We start from the raw sequence: 16,875 nt of genomic DNA on the forward strand, positions 1-16,875 counted from the left end.
CTCAGCAGAGACCAAGAGTAGGAGTCTCAACTGACTAGGCCACCCAGGTGCCCCTGTTTTTTTTTTTTTTTTTTAACCACATGTGATTTATAAAAAAATTATATATATAAATATACATATTTATATATAAATTATATTTATATAATTGAACATATTGCTATTTTAATTATATTACTATTTTTCATTTTTTAAGGTTTCCTTTTATTTTTTTTCTTCGTGAAAATTCATATAAGATTAAATGATCAGTACTGGCATTTTTATTATGACTTTCCAATTTTGAGCCTTTTATTTTGATTCATCTCTAGACGATTTGATTATGGAATTCTTGAGAATGCCTGTTTCATCTTTATGGTCGATTGGCAAGTTAGCTAGATTAATTTAGTGGATCACAATTTTTTTTTCCTCTGGACTTAGCAGACATTTCTCCACTGTCTTCTGTCCCTGATTTTTAATGTTAGTTAGTTTAACATCAAGTTTTTCCTTTTAACTTTTGTTTGGTTAAATTTAATTGTCGAATAGTTTTGCCCCCAGGTAGGGCTCCTGGTAGCTCTACTGCTCGAGTTCTCTCATGTTTGAGAATGCATGCTTCCTTTATATTCAATGGCAAATCAGCTGAGGGTAAGTTCCTTGGGTCATTTGACCTGTAAACCTTGTATATACTGATTCTTTGCTTTCTGGGTCTGAATTCTGCTATGAAGTAGTCTGAGGTCACCTTGATTTTTTACTTCACTCTCTCTCTTGCATGTGACAGGGTTCTTTCCTGACTAGATGTTTGAAGAATTTCTTTCTTAATCTTTGAAATTCAATAACTGGACCAGGAATGTGTTTCAATATCAATAATTGAGCATTTCATAAAGCACAGGGCTCTCTTTCTTTCTGTAGAATAAATTGCTCCTTATTTTCAGAGAAATTTTCTGCTGTTGTATGTTTGAATTGCTTTTCTGTTCCACTTGGCTTTCTCCTGCTGACAAACCTATTTTGTCTATGTTGGATCTTCTTTGTACAATGTATTTACTTATATTTTCTTCAACTATTTTAACCAGTTTTTATTTTCCTTTGCATTTACTACTTTATCTTAAACTTGTGTTCTATGTTGAAAGTTTAATTTTCAGCTATAGTTATAGAATATTCTTTATTGATTGATTTAATAAATAATGGATTTGATTTAATAAATTAGCTCTCTAAAGGTATTGTTTTGATTTTTTTGGTAAATTTTTACTTTTATAGATTTCAAATTTATAGAAAATTTGCAAGAATGCAAGAAAATACAAACTCCTGTATACTCTTTATCCAATTCACTATTTATCTGTCTTTTGCCCTGCTTAGATATGTACACACACACACACACACACACACTGCCCTTTCTTGTGAACCATTTGAGAGAAAGTTATAAAGATTATGACCCTTGATCAAAAAAATACTTCAATGTGTATTACCCAGGAACAAGAACATTTTCTCAAGAATCATAATAATCAAAAATTTGATATTGATACAATGTGATTCTCTAATCCACAGTACATATCTAATTTTTAAAATTTGTCTCAATGGTGTTCATTATACTTGTTTTTTTTCTGGTACAGAATCCAATCCAGGACCATTGGATTTTTTTTTCTTTTTGATGTCTGACATGCTATTGTCTATACCTGTTTTGCTCACCCCCTCACTCCTTACCACTCTGGTAACCAAGAGTTTGTTTCCTAGATCTATGAAACTGTTCTGTTTTGTTTTATGTGTTTAATTGTTTTGTTTTGTTTTCTTAGATTCCACATATAAGTGAAATCAAATGGTATTTGTTTTTCTCAGTCTGACTTATTTCACTCAGCATAATATCCTCTAGGTCCATCCATGTTGTTACAAATGGCAAGATTTCATTCTCTTTTTGTGTCTGAGTAATATTCTGGGGTGTGTGTGTGTGTGTGTGTGTCTGTGTGTCTGTGTGTATCTCACATCTTTATCCATTCATATATTGATGGACATTCAGGTTGCTTCTATATCGTGGCTATTTTAAATAATGCTGCAATGAACATAGGGGTGCAGGTATCTCTTTGAATTGGTGTTTTCATTTTATTCAGATAATCCAGAAATAAAATTGCTGGATTGTACGGTAGTTCTATCTTTAACTTTTTTAGTAACTTCTATATTGTTTTCCATAGTAGTTGTACCAATTTATATTTCCACCAACAGTGTACAAGGGTTCCCTTTTTTTCATATCCTCACTAACACTAGTTACTTTTTTGTTTTTGTTTTATTGATAATAGCCAATCTGACAGGTGGGAGGTGATTATGATATAGAGCATCTTTTAATATGCCTATTGGCCATCTGTATGTCTTCTTTGGAAAAATGTCTGTTTAGGTCCTCTGCCCAGTTTTTAATTACATTGTTTGTTTGTTTTTTGATACTGAGTTGTATAAGTTCTTTTTGTATTTTGAATATGAACCTATTATTGGCTGTATGATTTGCAAATATTCTTCTCCCATTCAGTAGGCTACCTTTCCATTTTGTTGATGGTTTCCTTTGCTTTTTAGTTTGCTGTAATCCCATTTGTTTATTTTAGATTTTGTTGCCCTTGCCTGAGAATACTGGTCCAAAAATATTTAATAATATATATTGCTAAGACCAATGCTGTAGTTCACTGCCTATGGTTTCTTCTAGGAGTTTTATGGTTTTAGGTGTTACGTTTCAAGTCTTTAATCCATTTTGAATTTATTTTTATATATGGTATAAAATAGTGGTACAGTTTCATTCTTCTGTATATAGCTGTCAGTTTTCTCAATACCATTTATTAAAGAGACTGGGATCATTTATGGCTCCATTCAAATTTTAAGATTCTTTGGTCTAGATTTGTAAAATATGCTATTGATATTTTGATGGAATTTGCATTGAATCATTGGATTGTTTTGGGTAGAATGGACATTTTAAAAATATTTATTCTTCCAATCCAGGAGCACATTGTATCTTTTTTATTATTTATGTTGTTTCTATTTCTTACATCAGTGTTTTATAGTTTTCAGAGTACAGGTCTTTACCTCCTTAAATTTAGTTCTAGGTATTTTATTCTTTTTTTTTTTTTAAGATTTTATTTATTTATTTGAGACAGAGAGAATGAGAGAGAGAGAGAGAGCACATGAGAGGGGGGAGGGTCAGAGGGAGAAGCAGGCTCCCCGCCAAGCAGGGAGCCCGATTCGGGACTCGATCCCAGGACTCCAGGATCATGACCTGAGCCGAAGGCAGTCGCTTAACCAACTGAGCCACCCAGGCGCCCGGTATTTTATTCTTTTTAATGCAGTTATAAATGGGATTCATTTCTCTTTTTAATACCTTATTACTAGTGTATAGAAATGTGACTGATTCTGTATATTAATTTTGTATCCTGTGACTTTACTGAATTTATTTATTCTTACAGCTTTTTGGTGGAGTCTTGGTTTTTCTGTATACAGTGTCATGCCAGTTGTAAATAGTGACCATTTTACTTCTTCCTTTCCAATTTGGGTGCTTTTTTTTTTCTTTTTTTTCTTTTTCTATCCTAATTGCTGTGGCTAGGACTTCTAGTGTTGAATATGTTGAATAAAACATGGAAATCCAATAAAAGTGGTGGAAGTGAGCATCCTTGTCTTATTCCTGATCTTAGAGGAAAAGCTTTCAGCTTTTCATGGTTGAATATAATGTTAGCTTTGCATTTGCCATGTATGGTCTTTTTTATGTTGAGGTGTATTCCTTCTATACCCATGAGTGGGATTGGCCCAGGGCGCAACATGCTGGGGTTGTCGTGGGGAAATGGCTGGAGCTATTCTAAGCTAGGAGCTTGGGGCTTGTCGGGTCAGCCCTAGCAGGCCAACTATAGTACCTGGATCCTGCTTTTGTTTGTGCTACCAAGGTGGAGGGGGAACATAAAAAATGGCACTTACTAGGGCTTCCAACCCCGGAGTGATTTCCAGTAGTTTCCCACCATTTGGCAGATTTTATGGTTAGTGGATTTCCTTCACTTATCGTTCAATTTCCCTTTAAATCTATTTTTTCTTTGTGTCCCGGGGTGAGGGATTCTGCACATGGGCCCCTCGGTGATATATGCCTCTCCACTTCAGGTTGCCACATTGGGGATGGGATTCCCTTCATTACTGTGTCTCCATCTCTTACCCTTCCCTGTGGTCCCTCTCTCTCTTATTGTGCAAGAGCCAGTCATTCAGCCTTGAGTTCTTCTTCAGGAGGAATTGCTCTGTATGTAGGTGTAGATTCAGTGTGGCCATGGAAGGAGGTGAGTTCAGGGTCTTCTATACCACCGTGTTGGACTGGCTCCTCACAGTGTTGCACTTTTTTAAAATATCATTTTTGTTACTTCTTCTGTAGCTAAAGGACTCATGGGGAGTCCTTTCTTATGGTCTTGATCTGTTTTCTACTAGATTGACCTTTTATTTAATCATTCTTTGCATGCTATGAATTCTTAGATTCTAGTTTGTCTGCATAGCTAGTTGCTGTCCTTTCTTTGTATCTTCCTTGTTCATACTTACTGTGGGCAGCTTTGCTCATATGCTCTGCCTTTTCTGATACAGTGAGACTACATTTTCCCTAAAATGCTGTCCACCTGAGATGTGTCAGTCTTCTCTTTGGAGCTACTATCTGTGGGTTGGTTATTGCATTGTTTTCTGTATCTTGCCAGCTCAGAAGCATGGGAGAATAGATGAAGGAATGGGGAGTTTATCCTAATTTGTTGGAGGACCTGGGCTCTCGTCTTCTTCTTGATTATATTAAACTTCATTGCACCTGTTTTCAAGTGTGTTCTGTCCCTATGGGGACACCTGCAGGTTTTAATTTGCTTGCCTCTGCTAAGATCTTACAGTGGGTACTTAGAGGCTTTAAAAGTATTTCAAATAATTTCTTCTTACTTCCCCTTCACCAGTGATCTCCAAATTGGTGTGGTATTGGTGAGACCTGTACTTTAGATGACTCTCCTTTTCCTGATACTAGTTTGGTGTGTGTATTGGGTGGGGAGGAAAGTGGGTGGACAGCGGTAACACCCAGCTATACCTCAGTGAATCTTCTGTTTATTTCTTTGGTTGCCCCTTTTCCAGGTTTATTATGTGGACTTGTATCCCTTTCTTTGTTTGACTCCTTTTGTGATTTGATTTTATTTTTGTTTTTTCTGCTTTTTCTATTCATTTCATTATGGGTTGGGGGATGAGAGTCTATGATCCATCTGTACCTATCGTCCATTTGCCTTAGTCTAAAATACTAAAAATCAAATGTAAATCTCCTTGGAGGTAATTCTCACATTAAAGATCAATTCAAAAATGAAGTATGATAGGCCTGAACTGGATCTAAAAAGGATTACCATACAGTTTTTAATCAGAAAATGAAGGGTTTCTTATTTTGATAAATTGGTAAATTCCATTATTTACAAATGAAACACAGCACTTAACAAGCAATAGTCTCTTGTGGTTGTTTCTAACCACTTAGCTTTCCTATTTCCTTTATCACTTTTGTTCTTACATACTTCACTTTTTCCCTGGGCCACTCATTTTCTCATATGCTGGCACCACTTTTTTTACCAGAATGCATAACTTTTCGTAAATGAAAGCAAGCACACACTGTGTGGCCTGTGAACTGCCAGGGCTTTTCTGATGGTCCAGGAGGAGAACAAAATCACTTATCCACACTTGACCCACGAGCAGCTCTTTCTCTTTGAGAAGATTGGCTCAGGATGAGTGCACAGCGTTAGAGACATTCACCTGGAGCTGAGGAAGGAAGAGGGCGGCCCATCAGCTGAATCAACCCAACAGTCAGCGAGGTGACAGATGTTGTGGTGTAATCAGCTGCTATTCCAGAGAACTCACTGTTTCTGTACAAGACTTCTGTATTCCGTTTAGCATCAATGGGCAGAAAAATTCTACCCACATTTCACTACTCATGGTGTAGCCTGGAAAAACTCCACATGAGGTTTGGTTCCCCAGAAGCACAGCTACACAATTTGACTCTTATACAAATGTAAATGTGTTCACATCTCTGTGAAAGCCAAGTTTTTGAGAGTGGCAAACCTGACTTGTTTTCTGTTAGCTTTAGGGTATATCCACGTCCTCTAAGTTCTGTGGGAAACAACTATGCTGAGGAGCTGGGAGAAGAAAAGACAGAAGATAACTACATTAAATGAAGTGTTTTCCCCATTCATTCCGATTGCTGTGGCTGATATGAGAGCCTTTTCAGAGGCAGGCAGGCAGGGCCGGCTAGCGGGTTAGGCAGGGGGTGATGCGTTGCAGTCTGCAGACACAGCTTTCTGCTGAATCAGGAGATGGGGGCAGCAAAGCAGGGTGGTTGCGAGCCCAGGCTCTGGGGCCAGGAGCCTGATTTTGAAATCTGAAACCGCTCCTTACTAGCTTCATGCCTTCAGGCAAATTGCTTTCTTAATCTGATTTTGCATCAGTTTCTGTGTATGAAAGAGGGGTAATAATCGGCCCTATCATAAAATTACTCAGTGATTGAATTAAATTATATATTAAACATTATATTTATGAAAATTTCTTTCTCCCTCTCTCTCTCCACACACACACTCTCTCTCAAGAGTTAGTTGCCTAGCACATAGTAAGTCCTGAAAAAATCTGTTAAATTATGTAAGGAATCAGTGAGTGGTACTTTCCACATACAGTCAGGTAAGGTTCTCTTGGTAAGTCTAATTTTTAGTCAAAAACATCTAAAAGCTGTTTCCATTCTAAAGCCATGTTTTCTTGTGGGCCACTTTGAGGGTATAGTTAGCTATAGTTCATGCCATATAATTATTTCCTCCACAAGGATCTCTGTAAATGACGCTACAGTCACTTCCTTAATGGGCTCAATATGGCAATATAACTTACTTAACTAGTCACTTTGTCAACTTTTGAATATTGTTATAGCCTGAAGAAATTGGGGAAATATCAGAAGATATGCATTATGAGGAAGTATCAATAATAATGCACATTAAAGCATTCACATTTTCATTAGTTAAAAATGATCCATTTGTTCAAACTCATTCTGACTTGTGGTTTAAGACCTAAATTCTCATGGCAATCCTATGTTTGTACAAGACCACAGGTAGTTAACTGAGCCAAGTAATTAAAGAGAGGAAAGTACTTTTTCTTAAACAAGAAAGAATAAAAATCTACCTGATACTAGCAGATGTAGCTATATTGCTGGTGAAATAAAATAGTAAGGCAGTGAGTAACTGGGGCCTCTGTTCAAAAGTTGACCATCAAGTAAGATATTAAACTCTAAAAGGGCTAATCAGGATATACAGTTAGCAAATTAAGTAACCCTTATAAAGACAGTCAGGTTAAGATGGGCTGGAATGGCAATCTTTTTGCTTTAGGTCACCTTTCACTTTCAGAAAAAAAAATGAGTGCCACATATAAGTGAAAGTCAACCTATTTTTAAGAATCCTGCTATAAGAATATGAAGCCATTCAATGAATAATAATAATCACTACTTGTTTTTATATGTAGTGTTGCTCCATTTGATCTTTAAAACTAACTACTCTGTGAGGTAAATGAACAGATACGATTTTTGATCTCCCCTTTGTGGATTTAGCAACTGAGGCTCTGGGTGACATAGTAACTGCCCGGGGTCTTCCCTGGGAGCTCCGAAAAGCCCAGGCACAAACCCATGCAAGTCTGCCCCACAGTCCTTTGTCTTACCACCCTACCACAGTGCCACTTAAATAATGTGAAATCCTTACTTCTGATCAATATTGTGACCACTTAAAAAGCAGAGGGTTGTGGGCAGAGTGAAGGTAAAGGGAAGAAGGAATGGAGGGATAAACAAGGCAAGACACAATGGCAGAAGGGAAGAGATGGAGGGAGAAGAAAACAAAAGTATGAAGTGTTGGGGGTGGGGCTCACAGGTTACAGGGCAAGTGTTCTGGTTGTCACACCCTCCTAAACACAGGGATGTCCTTTGTAGCTCTGCTAGATAGTTCTTTAGATGGTGGTGGTGGTGGTGGTTTGGGTTCCTTATAGGAAAGTAGCCTATCTGCTTTGTGTCCATTCTTTGAAGTTTTAACCCGTCTCTTTGGTTCTACCTTTCTTCTTTCCTTCATTTCTTTTACCCATCTAAATGTTCATTTCCCTGTAGAATAAAGTTTTATGTATATGTTTTAAGTGACTTGAGTTGCAGAAATACACCTAAAACTCCCTATTTAGTCAATTTTCCCCCTTTGCCATTCTTTATTATTGCATTTAAGAGATTCTTTAATGATCAGGGAACATACACTATTACTCCAGGGATAAAAAGGTTTAACTTCAATCCATTCCTTAAAAGTCCACTTTCTTGACGGGTATAAAGTAAATTTGTAACAGCTGAATTTCCAATATAAATGTCAATCCAGTCTTCCCTGGTCTTATATTAGAAAAATTTAGGTTTTTGTACAATTGATCTTTTAGGTTTAACACTAACCCACAATAGGGTTTTCATAAGCAGTTTTATTTTCTTCTGCCTTGAAAACCAAGTGATGTCACCTTTGCCCCTATTAACTTCACCAGATATTCGAAAAAATAATTTTGAGAATGTACAGTTATACAAAAATAGGCCCATTCTGTTTGCACCATCTGAATTAGCTCTGTGCTCATTCAGTAGGGACTCAATTGCCTAACAGAGGTTGAATACATCTCCTGCCGGTGTTCTTTAGACCTAAGAGTCACTATTAGGTTTCAGTACTGTAGTGTTAACCAATTCCAAATCCTGAATTGATTGCTTTCTCACCGCTAACACTCCCTATCATTGGGGCAAGTAAAGGTGTCTTGCATACCTGTCTTTTTTTCCTTGTGGAAAGAGAGGAGAGAAAATAAAAGCCTCGGCTAAAGAATTAGATTCTGGAACATAGTGATTGATGATATTGGTGAGCTAGAAGAGCTTGGGGCTGGTTCCAGTTTTTCTACTCTGGTTGTGTGACTTCCAAGTTACCAATCCCTTGGGGACCCACAATTTCCTAATCTCCAACAGCTGGGGATGTGACAAAAATTCTAGCTGAGGAATCTTTTGTTTTTCTCAAAATTAATCTTATACAGGGCCCCAAATTTAAATGAGACCCAGTGAAAGCTGTCTTGGTTGCTTTGGGGTGGTGGGAACAGGAGCTTCATCCCCAAGCCTACTGAACTTCACCATGTATCATAATTTGAAAGTCACTGGCCTAAATAATTTTAAGGACATTTCCAGTTGTAAATGTATTGAGGTCTATCTTGCAGCAGGAATAATCTGAAGTTTCTTCCAGCAGGGGAATCTCTGCTTTCTCAAAAATTTCAAGTAAGTGCTATCTACCAAGAAATAATAATAATATTAAAATAATTCTCTCAGTCAAGTGTATAGTACCCGTAGTTTGGTGTGTGGTCCTTCTGATCAGGAGGATATTTGCTTGACACTTTCATAGGAGTGGGAAGGGAAGAATAAGACCCAGTACTTTTAACAGTTTTAAAAGTCATCCCAGCATAACCTTAGGTATAAGCTAGATGGCCCTTACAACTTTTTCAAAGATGAAAAGAAAGCATTATGGTCTTTCTAATATAGTAATCATATTTATTTCTGTACTTGACTTTTTGGTAGTTCATATAAAATATGTTTGCTTGTCCATTTGCTTATTTAACTTGCACTATTTGTCCTTACCTGAGCTAAATCACCCCAGCTTCATGTAAAAGGAGATTTAAGGCTTCTCCCCTTTCACATAGTTATTATCTACCCAAACAAAGCAAGGACACAGAAAAAGAAAGGGTAGCTTTGCCAGAACTAACCTTTGCCTCAGACTGTGTGGGGGTAAAACTTTTATTTCTTAGAAGACAAAAATAAACAATAAAGTGTTTAACATTCAGGCAAATTGAGGAATGGCATAATATTCTAGCTTTAAAAAGGATCCCATGATATTCTTTGCAATATTGTAAATTTTCAGGACAGTTGACACTTTAAGTATAACATATTTAAAAATCAATATGGTTAGGTGAAATAAGTCACACAGAGAAAGACAAGTACTGTATAATATCACTTATATGTGGAATCAAAAAAGCCAAACACATAGAGACAGAGACTAGAATAGTGGTTACCATAAGCTAAGAGAGGGGGGAAATGGGGAAATATTGGCCAAAGAGTATAAACTTCCCGTTAGAAGATGAATAACTTCTGGGATGTATTTACAGCATGGTGATTATAGTTAATAATATTATATGCTTGACAGTTGCTAAGAAAGTAGATCTTAAATGTTCTCACCACAAACAAAAAAAGCTAATACAAAAGGCATGATGGAGGTGTTAGCTAACACCATGGTGGTAATCATTTTGCAGTATATAAGTGTTCCAATCAACATATTGTACACCTTAAACTCACACGTTACATGTCTGTTATACTTCCATAACGCTGAAAAAATTGGGGAATTTGCTGAAAACAAAGTATGATTGAAGTGACTTGATACCGATGCCCTAATTTAGAAGGTCAGATCAAGCTTACTTCATATTCTGCCCACCCCACAAGTACTAGAAAATCGAGGTGATTGACAATCTGTACTGACCTTCTCTGTACCACTTATAGTTTACACTGGGTAAACTTTCAGTACCATATGCTGTGCGTTTGTGTCTTGAATTTATGTGTTGACAGTGCATGAAATAAAATGTTTCAGATCCTTCAGAAAAGCTTTACAGCCTAACCTCAGAAGAGTTACCAGCTTTAACAACCTTCAACAACCATTCGCTGAACATAAGTCAGACTACCCTAGATTTCCGTAAGACCTCCAGTGCAAGAGGCCTCTGTGCGGTTGAGGAATGGAGGTAAGTTAAGCCTGCAGCCCATATGTAAAGATAGGGCATAGTGAAATTTTTGACAAGTCCTGAATAATTATCTTTACTATATAAAGAAAAATTGTCCTCATGTGTGTACTTTATATGGCCATTCTTTGTAAAATGTTTGGGTCCTTTGTTGACCTATTATCAGGATTTAGTAAAAGTCTTATGAAGTGGTTACTTTAACGTGAAGAGCTAATTCTCTGCTGCACAATGTGTGTCAGCAAAATGAAAAGATATTTGGAATTTTATAATCCTTCAGCCTTTCTTCTTATATGGAGAAACAGTTGCTTTACTTGCATTAATTAACTTAATAAATATCAGTACTTTGCACTAATAGAATCTTACTCAATGTGAATAAGGTTTTTAGAATATTGAGAAGATTCTTTCTTAAAATTAAGTCAAGATTGTTAGTGATAGCATATTTTAAATTGTATCATTTCATTCTTTCTGCCCATGAAAAACATTTAGGGATGATCAGTCTATAAAGACCACAGGTTATACTAATAAATGCTTCAGAAAGTAGTTTATCACGTTGGTCTATTATTGACATGATGGAATTTCTTGGAAAAGGAGGAGGGATTTTTCTAGAAGGATTAAGATAAATGTAAAATATAAGTCTCTTGATTTGTAAATTCCTTTGACTGGTTTGAAGTCTAATATTGCAGTGAAAGGGAATCAAGAGTCCATTACTCTTTCTAAAGGAGAAAATCATTTAGCTGTGGTCCTTGGATTTTTGATTTCTGACACCACTTACATTTTAAAAAGGAGGGATCAATATAAAGTTGCTATTTTTTTCCCCTAAAAAGCTCTTTTAAAACAAAGTAACTAAACTTACCACATACCCTCGGCATCATTTCATGAAAGAAAGGACATTTCATACTAAAAATATAAGGGGAACAAACAGAATAAAGCACAGTTCTTTAAAATTAAAAATGTCATGAAAAAGTCATTACCTTGTCCTTATTTTCTCTTCTTAGACCAGTGAAAATTTTTATCTCAGTCAGATCTTCCCTGGTCCACAGATCAGAGTTTAGTAACTGCTGGTTTAGCCTCTGTTGGGCATAAAGAAGGATCCAAAAAAATATCCATCACAGGATGAAGTATTTTATATTATTTAGTGGCATACATGGGCTGAAACTCTAGATAACTTGGACAAAAAAATCTGAATTTTACAAACTCCTTCCTGTTCCCCCACACTACCTCCTTCCCTAAAGCTGACACCTATATGCTAGAGTTTCTACCAGTTCCTTTCCACAATAAAATGTAACAAAATAAAATAACTAAATAATTGCTGCCATTAATTTTGGTTTTGGCGTATCTTGACTGGCTATCCACATAGTCCTAATTTACTGTACACAAAAGAGGTGATTTATCTGGCAGTCTATTCATTGGGATTCTATTAAACAGCCAATGTAATGATGAATGTTCCTAATGATAACCCTGAGGCTCTGCAAGTTTCTGAAGTGCCTTCTGAATCATCAATGAAAGACACAACCAGAGACCATAAAATCTTCTCCCCTTGGTTCCACTGTGGCTTTATTTCTTGGGAGAGGGAGAATGATGAGAATTTCTCATTAAAAGGAGGCTTGGTATATTGGGCACATTGAAAATTATGGCCCCAGTCTGAGACAGCCTCCTCACATCTGCCTGCCTCCAATGACTTCAGTGCATGTAGTATTGATCAGAAGATAAATGAAGGGTTGAAACCTGGTCCTGTATATTGTGTATTGATCTCTTAATGTATTTCCAGCTCTTCTGAAAGAGATACTGAAACTCAGTCTTTGCTGACACTTTCTGAAAGCAGCACAGATGAGGAGGAAGAGGATTTTCTTGAGAAGCAACATGTCATCATGCTACCGTGGTCATAGAGTTCCTCATGATAATGATCATTTGTTCATTACTTTTCCATTTGTACCCAAAGTAAAGCAAACAGCTGAAAAAAGTGACCAAGTGATTACCTGTCCAGGTGCTGGAGATTTTGAGTATTAATGTTTCTGATATTTCAAGGTTTGCAGACTAATAAAAGTTAGTGAAATTATAAGTTTAAGGGCTTTTTCTTCCAAATGATTTATTGTATGTCAGACACTAATCTATATTGCAGATCATATTAGGAAAATTTCGTGAATTTGTGAAAATAACATTTATTTATTTATTTATTTATTTATTTATTTATTTATTTATTTATTTGACAGAGAGAGATAGCGAGAGCAGGAACACAAGCAGGGGGAGTGGGAGAGGGAGAAGCAGGCTTCCTGCCGAAGAAGGAGCCCGATGTGGGACTCGATCCCAGAACCCTGGGATCATGACCTGAGCCGAAGGCAGACGCTTAACGACTGAGCCACCCAGGCGCCTGAAAATAACATTTAAAATTGTGTCTCTAGAACCTACTATATAGGTTAGAACATGATTGTATTTAAAGTAATATTTAACTGTTGAATTATATTTAAATAATGATGTCATCATACGAGTATACATTCAATGGCCAACTCATATTTGGCAGTAGCATTCACTGAGCCTAGAATCCATACTTTACTTTGGTAACTACTATTTTGTTTTGATTCTGTTAGGGTTTTTGACATTTAGAAAATTCTGGTAACTTCAAACGTTGCTGCCAGAAGAGAAAAAGAGGACCCAAAATAAAGCAGACATAACACTTGTCATTCTAGTATGACACAAAGACATATACTAGAAAACACAGGAAACCCCCTCCCCCCCAAGCATCTTACTTTGGGAGGGTCAGTGTGATGGTTAATTTTATGTCAACTTGGCTAGGCTACGGTACCCAGATATTTGGTGAAACTGTATTCTAGATGTTTCTATGAAGGTATTTTTTAGATGAGATTAATATTTAAATCAATAGACTTTGAGTAAAGCTGATCACCCTAAATGGTATGTGTGGGTCTCAACTAATCAGTTTGAAAGTCTTAAGAGAAAAAAGACCCAGGTCCTCCAAAGAGGAGGAACTGCTGCCTTCAGATTGCCTTTGGGCTCAAACTGCAATATCTACTCTTTCCTGGGTCTCCCGCCTTCTGGCCTGCCCTGTAGATTTTGGATTTGCTAAGCTGTCACAATGGTTCCGTTTCCCTGGAGAGCTGATTAATACAAATACAGTTGCTGGATGGTCGTGACAGTGAAAGAAATGAACACATATAGAGGTGTTCTGCTGGTCTCGAGTAGTAGGAGATTTGGGGTTGGAGGGTGTTCAGTGCTTTACATGATCTTATAATTCAAGAGTTTAACAAAAGAGCAGAAAAAGACATGCCCAGGGATAGCTTTATGGTTGTCACTTTGTGACATTTTAGGACAGTTTCCCCTTAAGGAGTTTATTGACATCAGGAAAACATACCTGCAGGTTGGCTATGCCATCATCAGAGCATAGCCATAGCTCAAGGATCAAACTCCTTTTTCTTCCTTATGATTCTGGGTAATAACCCCTTGTATAAGATTGATGATTGTTCAGTGTAATTTATCTTTGATATTTTTGCCATGGGATCAGTACGTTGTACTGGTAGTCACACAGGTCACCTACTGGCAGGATAAAAAATGATGAAGACACCTATTTCTATGGTCTAAAAATAGATAGGTCTATAGGTCTAAAAATGCCCTTTAATTGGGTATAAAAATGCCTTCATTAAAAGTAGCATAAATGGGGTGCCTGGGTGACTCAGTTGGTTAAGCGACTGCCTTCGGCTCAGGTCATGATCCTGGAGTCCCGGGATCGAGTCCCACATCGGGCTCCCTGCTCAGCAGGGAATCTGCTTCTCCCTCTGACCTTACCCCCTCTCGTGTTCTCATTCTCTCTCTCTCTCGCTCTCAAATAAATAAAATCTTTAAAAAAAAAAAAGTAGCATAAATGAACAATAGGCAATAAGGAAATCCAATCATATAATCAAAATAAAATTTCTCAAAAGAAACAAATATCTTAAAGTTAAGCGTGTGACTCCTCTGAAGTTTTCACTGTCCTCTTAGCACTTCCTCTGTCACCATCCCAGAGAAATAACAGTGAGTCACCCTTGAATCCTCATCATTTATGGCAAAGGCCCTTCTGGCATCTTGCCCTGAGGCTGATACCTTTCTGAATTTTAGTATTTATAGTTAAAATGGGGATTGCCTCTTCATCGGTTAAAATAGGAAGAAAATACATTATTTTTGTTTTTAGCATGTCTGCTCAGGTTTAAAGTTTTTTGACTCTCTCTGCTCTCCTTTGCTGTAAGACAACATCTTCCTTTTTCCTTCTGATGAAGAAGAAAATTGCTCCCTAGTGGCAATTGATACAACTCCAGTGTTTTTCTCAAAGTGGAAGGAGGTGTCCCATTCCCATTAAGGAAGAAGGACCACTACTCTTCGTTCTGTGTATCCAGGAATACCTTGAGTCTTTTTTGGACTAGCTCAGAAAGGGATTTTAAAAGATGCTGTTACGTTTTACAATATAAAAATTTTAAAATAAAAATAAATCTGAGAATTAGTTGCATTAGTGCATTTCTGGCCAGGACCTGAGATAGGCATATACTGTTGACTTTGCCATTTGATGTCCAATATGACATTGCAATTAAACATGAGGGTCCTCTGTGGCAGAGCAGACCCCCTTCTGCCTTTATTTTCTTCCCATAACCACACATTTAGAAAAGTTCCTTAATTCCTTTGCCATTAGTCTAATGAGGAAATAAAAACTAAGTAAGATTAGAGCCTTTGCCTGAAGCAGTTTCAATGTGTTCTCTCATTTTGAAGCTCAAGCTTAAAATCACTGTTAAAGGCATGCACCTAGTTCTGACCATGGAATTGAGAGAGTTACAGACATGCCAGAAGAATGGCAACCATGTTCCCCGTGCTAGAGTTACCACAGTGTGCCTCCAGCAACCACTGGACAAATGACCACATGGTTTTATGTGAGTGTTGGGATGTAGCAGTTTATACTCAGGCTTGCTTAGTGGTGTAATAGTCATATGAAATTCTATAATTTTACAGTTCTGGACATACACATAATAGAAACAAATTGACATTAAATTATATCTGATAGCTTGAATATGTTGTTTAATATTTACTGAAGTCCTTCACATCCAATGCACTCTGAGTGTCTCACACAACACAGGCCACTTGATGCTGTGCCTTATATGTGAAGTGCACAGAAAACCTTTCTTGAACAAAGGAATGTTACCAAATGGCTCCATCTTGGGACACCTGGGTGGCTCAGTCAGTTAAAGCATCTGCCTTCGGCTCGGGTCTTGATCCCAGGGTCCTGGGTTCGAGCCCCGCATAGGGCTCCCTGCTCAGTGGGGAGCCTGCTTCTCCCTCTGCCTGCTGCTCCCCCTGCTTGTGCTTGCTCTCTCTCTCTCTCTGACAAATAAATAAATTCTTTAAAGAAATGGCTCCATCTCTGTAATAGGGCACTCAGATATTTTAAATAATGCCTTGATTCAGAGAAAAACAGTTCTCTATGTCCCTATGCTTCAGTGGTTGGAAAGATCTTGAGCAATGCTTACCTTATCTTGGTTTTGGCTACATGATATTTCTCATCTCTAAGGTCTCAAAATGCACCTTCTCTCATTCCTGTCTTAATTAATTCCCTATGTTCCTTTTTCTTTATTCTTTATTCTTTCTCATGGCATCCTACTTTTCCCTTCCTAGTTCCTCATAGCATATTAATTTATTGGGATGATTTTGAGTGTATGTCAACTAGACTATACATTTCAACTGAACATGAATTATGTCCATTTTGTTCACCACTATGCACTTAGTCCCTAGCATATGCTTGCTGGTCGTCAGGAATGAATGAATGAATGAATGAATGAATGAATGAATGAATGAATGAATGAAGTGTGAAGGATCCAATGATAAGCCATCTCAGTCCTTAATTTTTCCCAAGGGGAGACAGTAAGATATATAAAATGAGAGAAACACAGGTTATCAGGTTATACTATTTACTAGCTGGCAGATAACTTACTGAATGTGTTTCTTCATCATGAAATGGAAAAAAAAGGCACCGAGTTTACTTAGCTCAGAAGAGTGTTGTGGGAATCCAATGCAATAGTGAGTGTGGAAACCCTTTTGGAATTGAAAAGCTCTCTGCCATGCTTATTATCATCACTTTTCATGAGC

The 16,875-nt window shown here is 37.2% G+C and overlaps 1 protein-coding gene across 1 annotated transcript in view; it reads left to right on the top strand.

Annotated features, from left to right (window-relative positions):
- ZBBX (zinc finger B-box domain containing) overlaps positions 1-14,158 on the top strand; it is a 110,393-nt gene extending 96,235 nt beyond the window's left edge. Inside the window, 3 exon segments of the mRNA XM_064590345.1 lie at positions 10,617-10,764; positions 12,530-12,648; positions 14,082-14,158. Of these exon segments, the coding sequence (XP_064446415.1) occupies positions 10,617-10,764; positions 12,530-12,648; positions 14,082-14,158 (344 nt within the window).
- Positions 14,159-16,875: the final 2,717 nt, after the last annotated feature.

This window comes from Mirounga angustirostris, unplaced genomic scaffold (assembly GCF_029215605.1).
Source record: "Mirounga angustirostris isolate CCGP_5_RB_7025 unplaced genomic scaffold, mMirAng1.0.hap1 SCAF_1, whole genome shotgun sequence".
Taxonomy (NCBI): Eukaryota; Metazoa; Chordata; class Mammalia; order Carnivora; family Phocidae; genus Mirounga; species Mirounga angustirostris.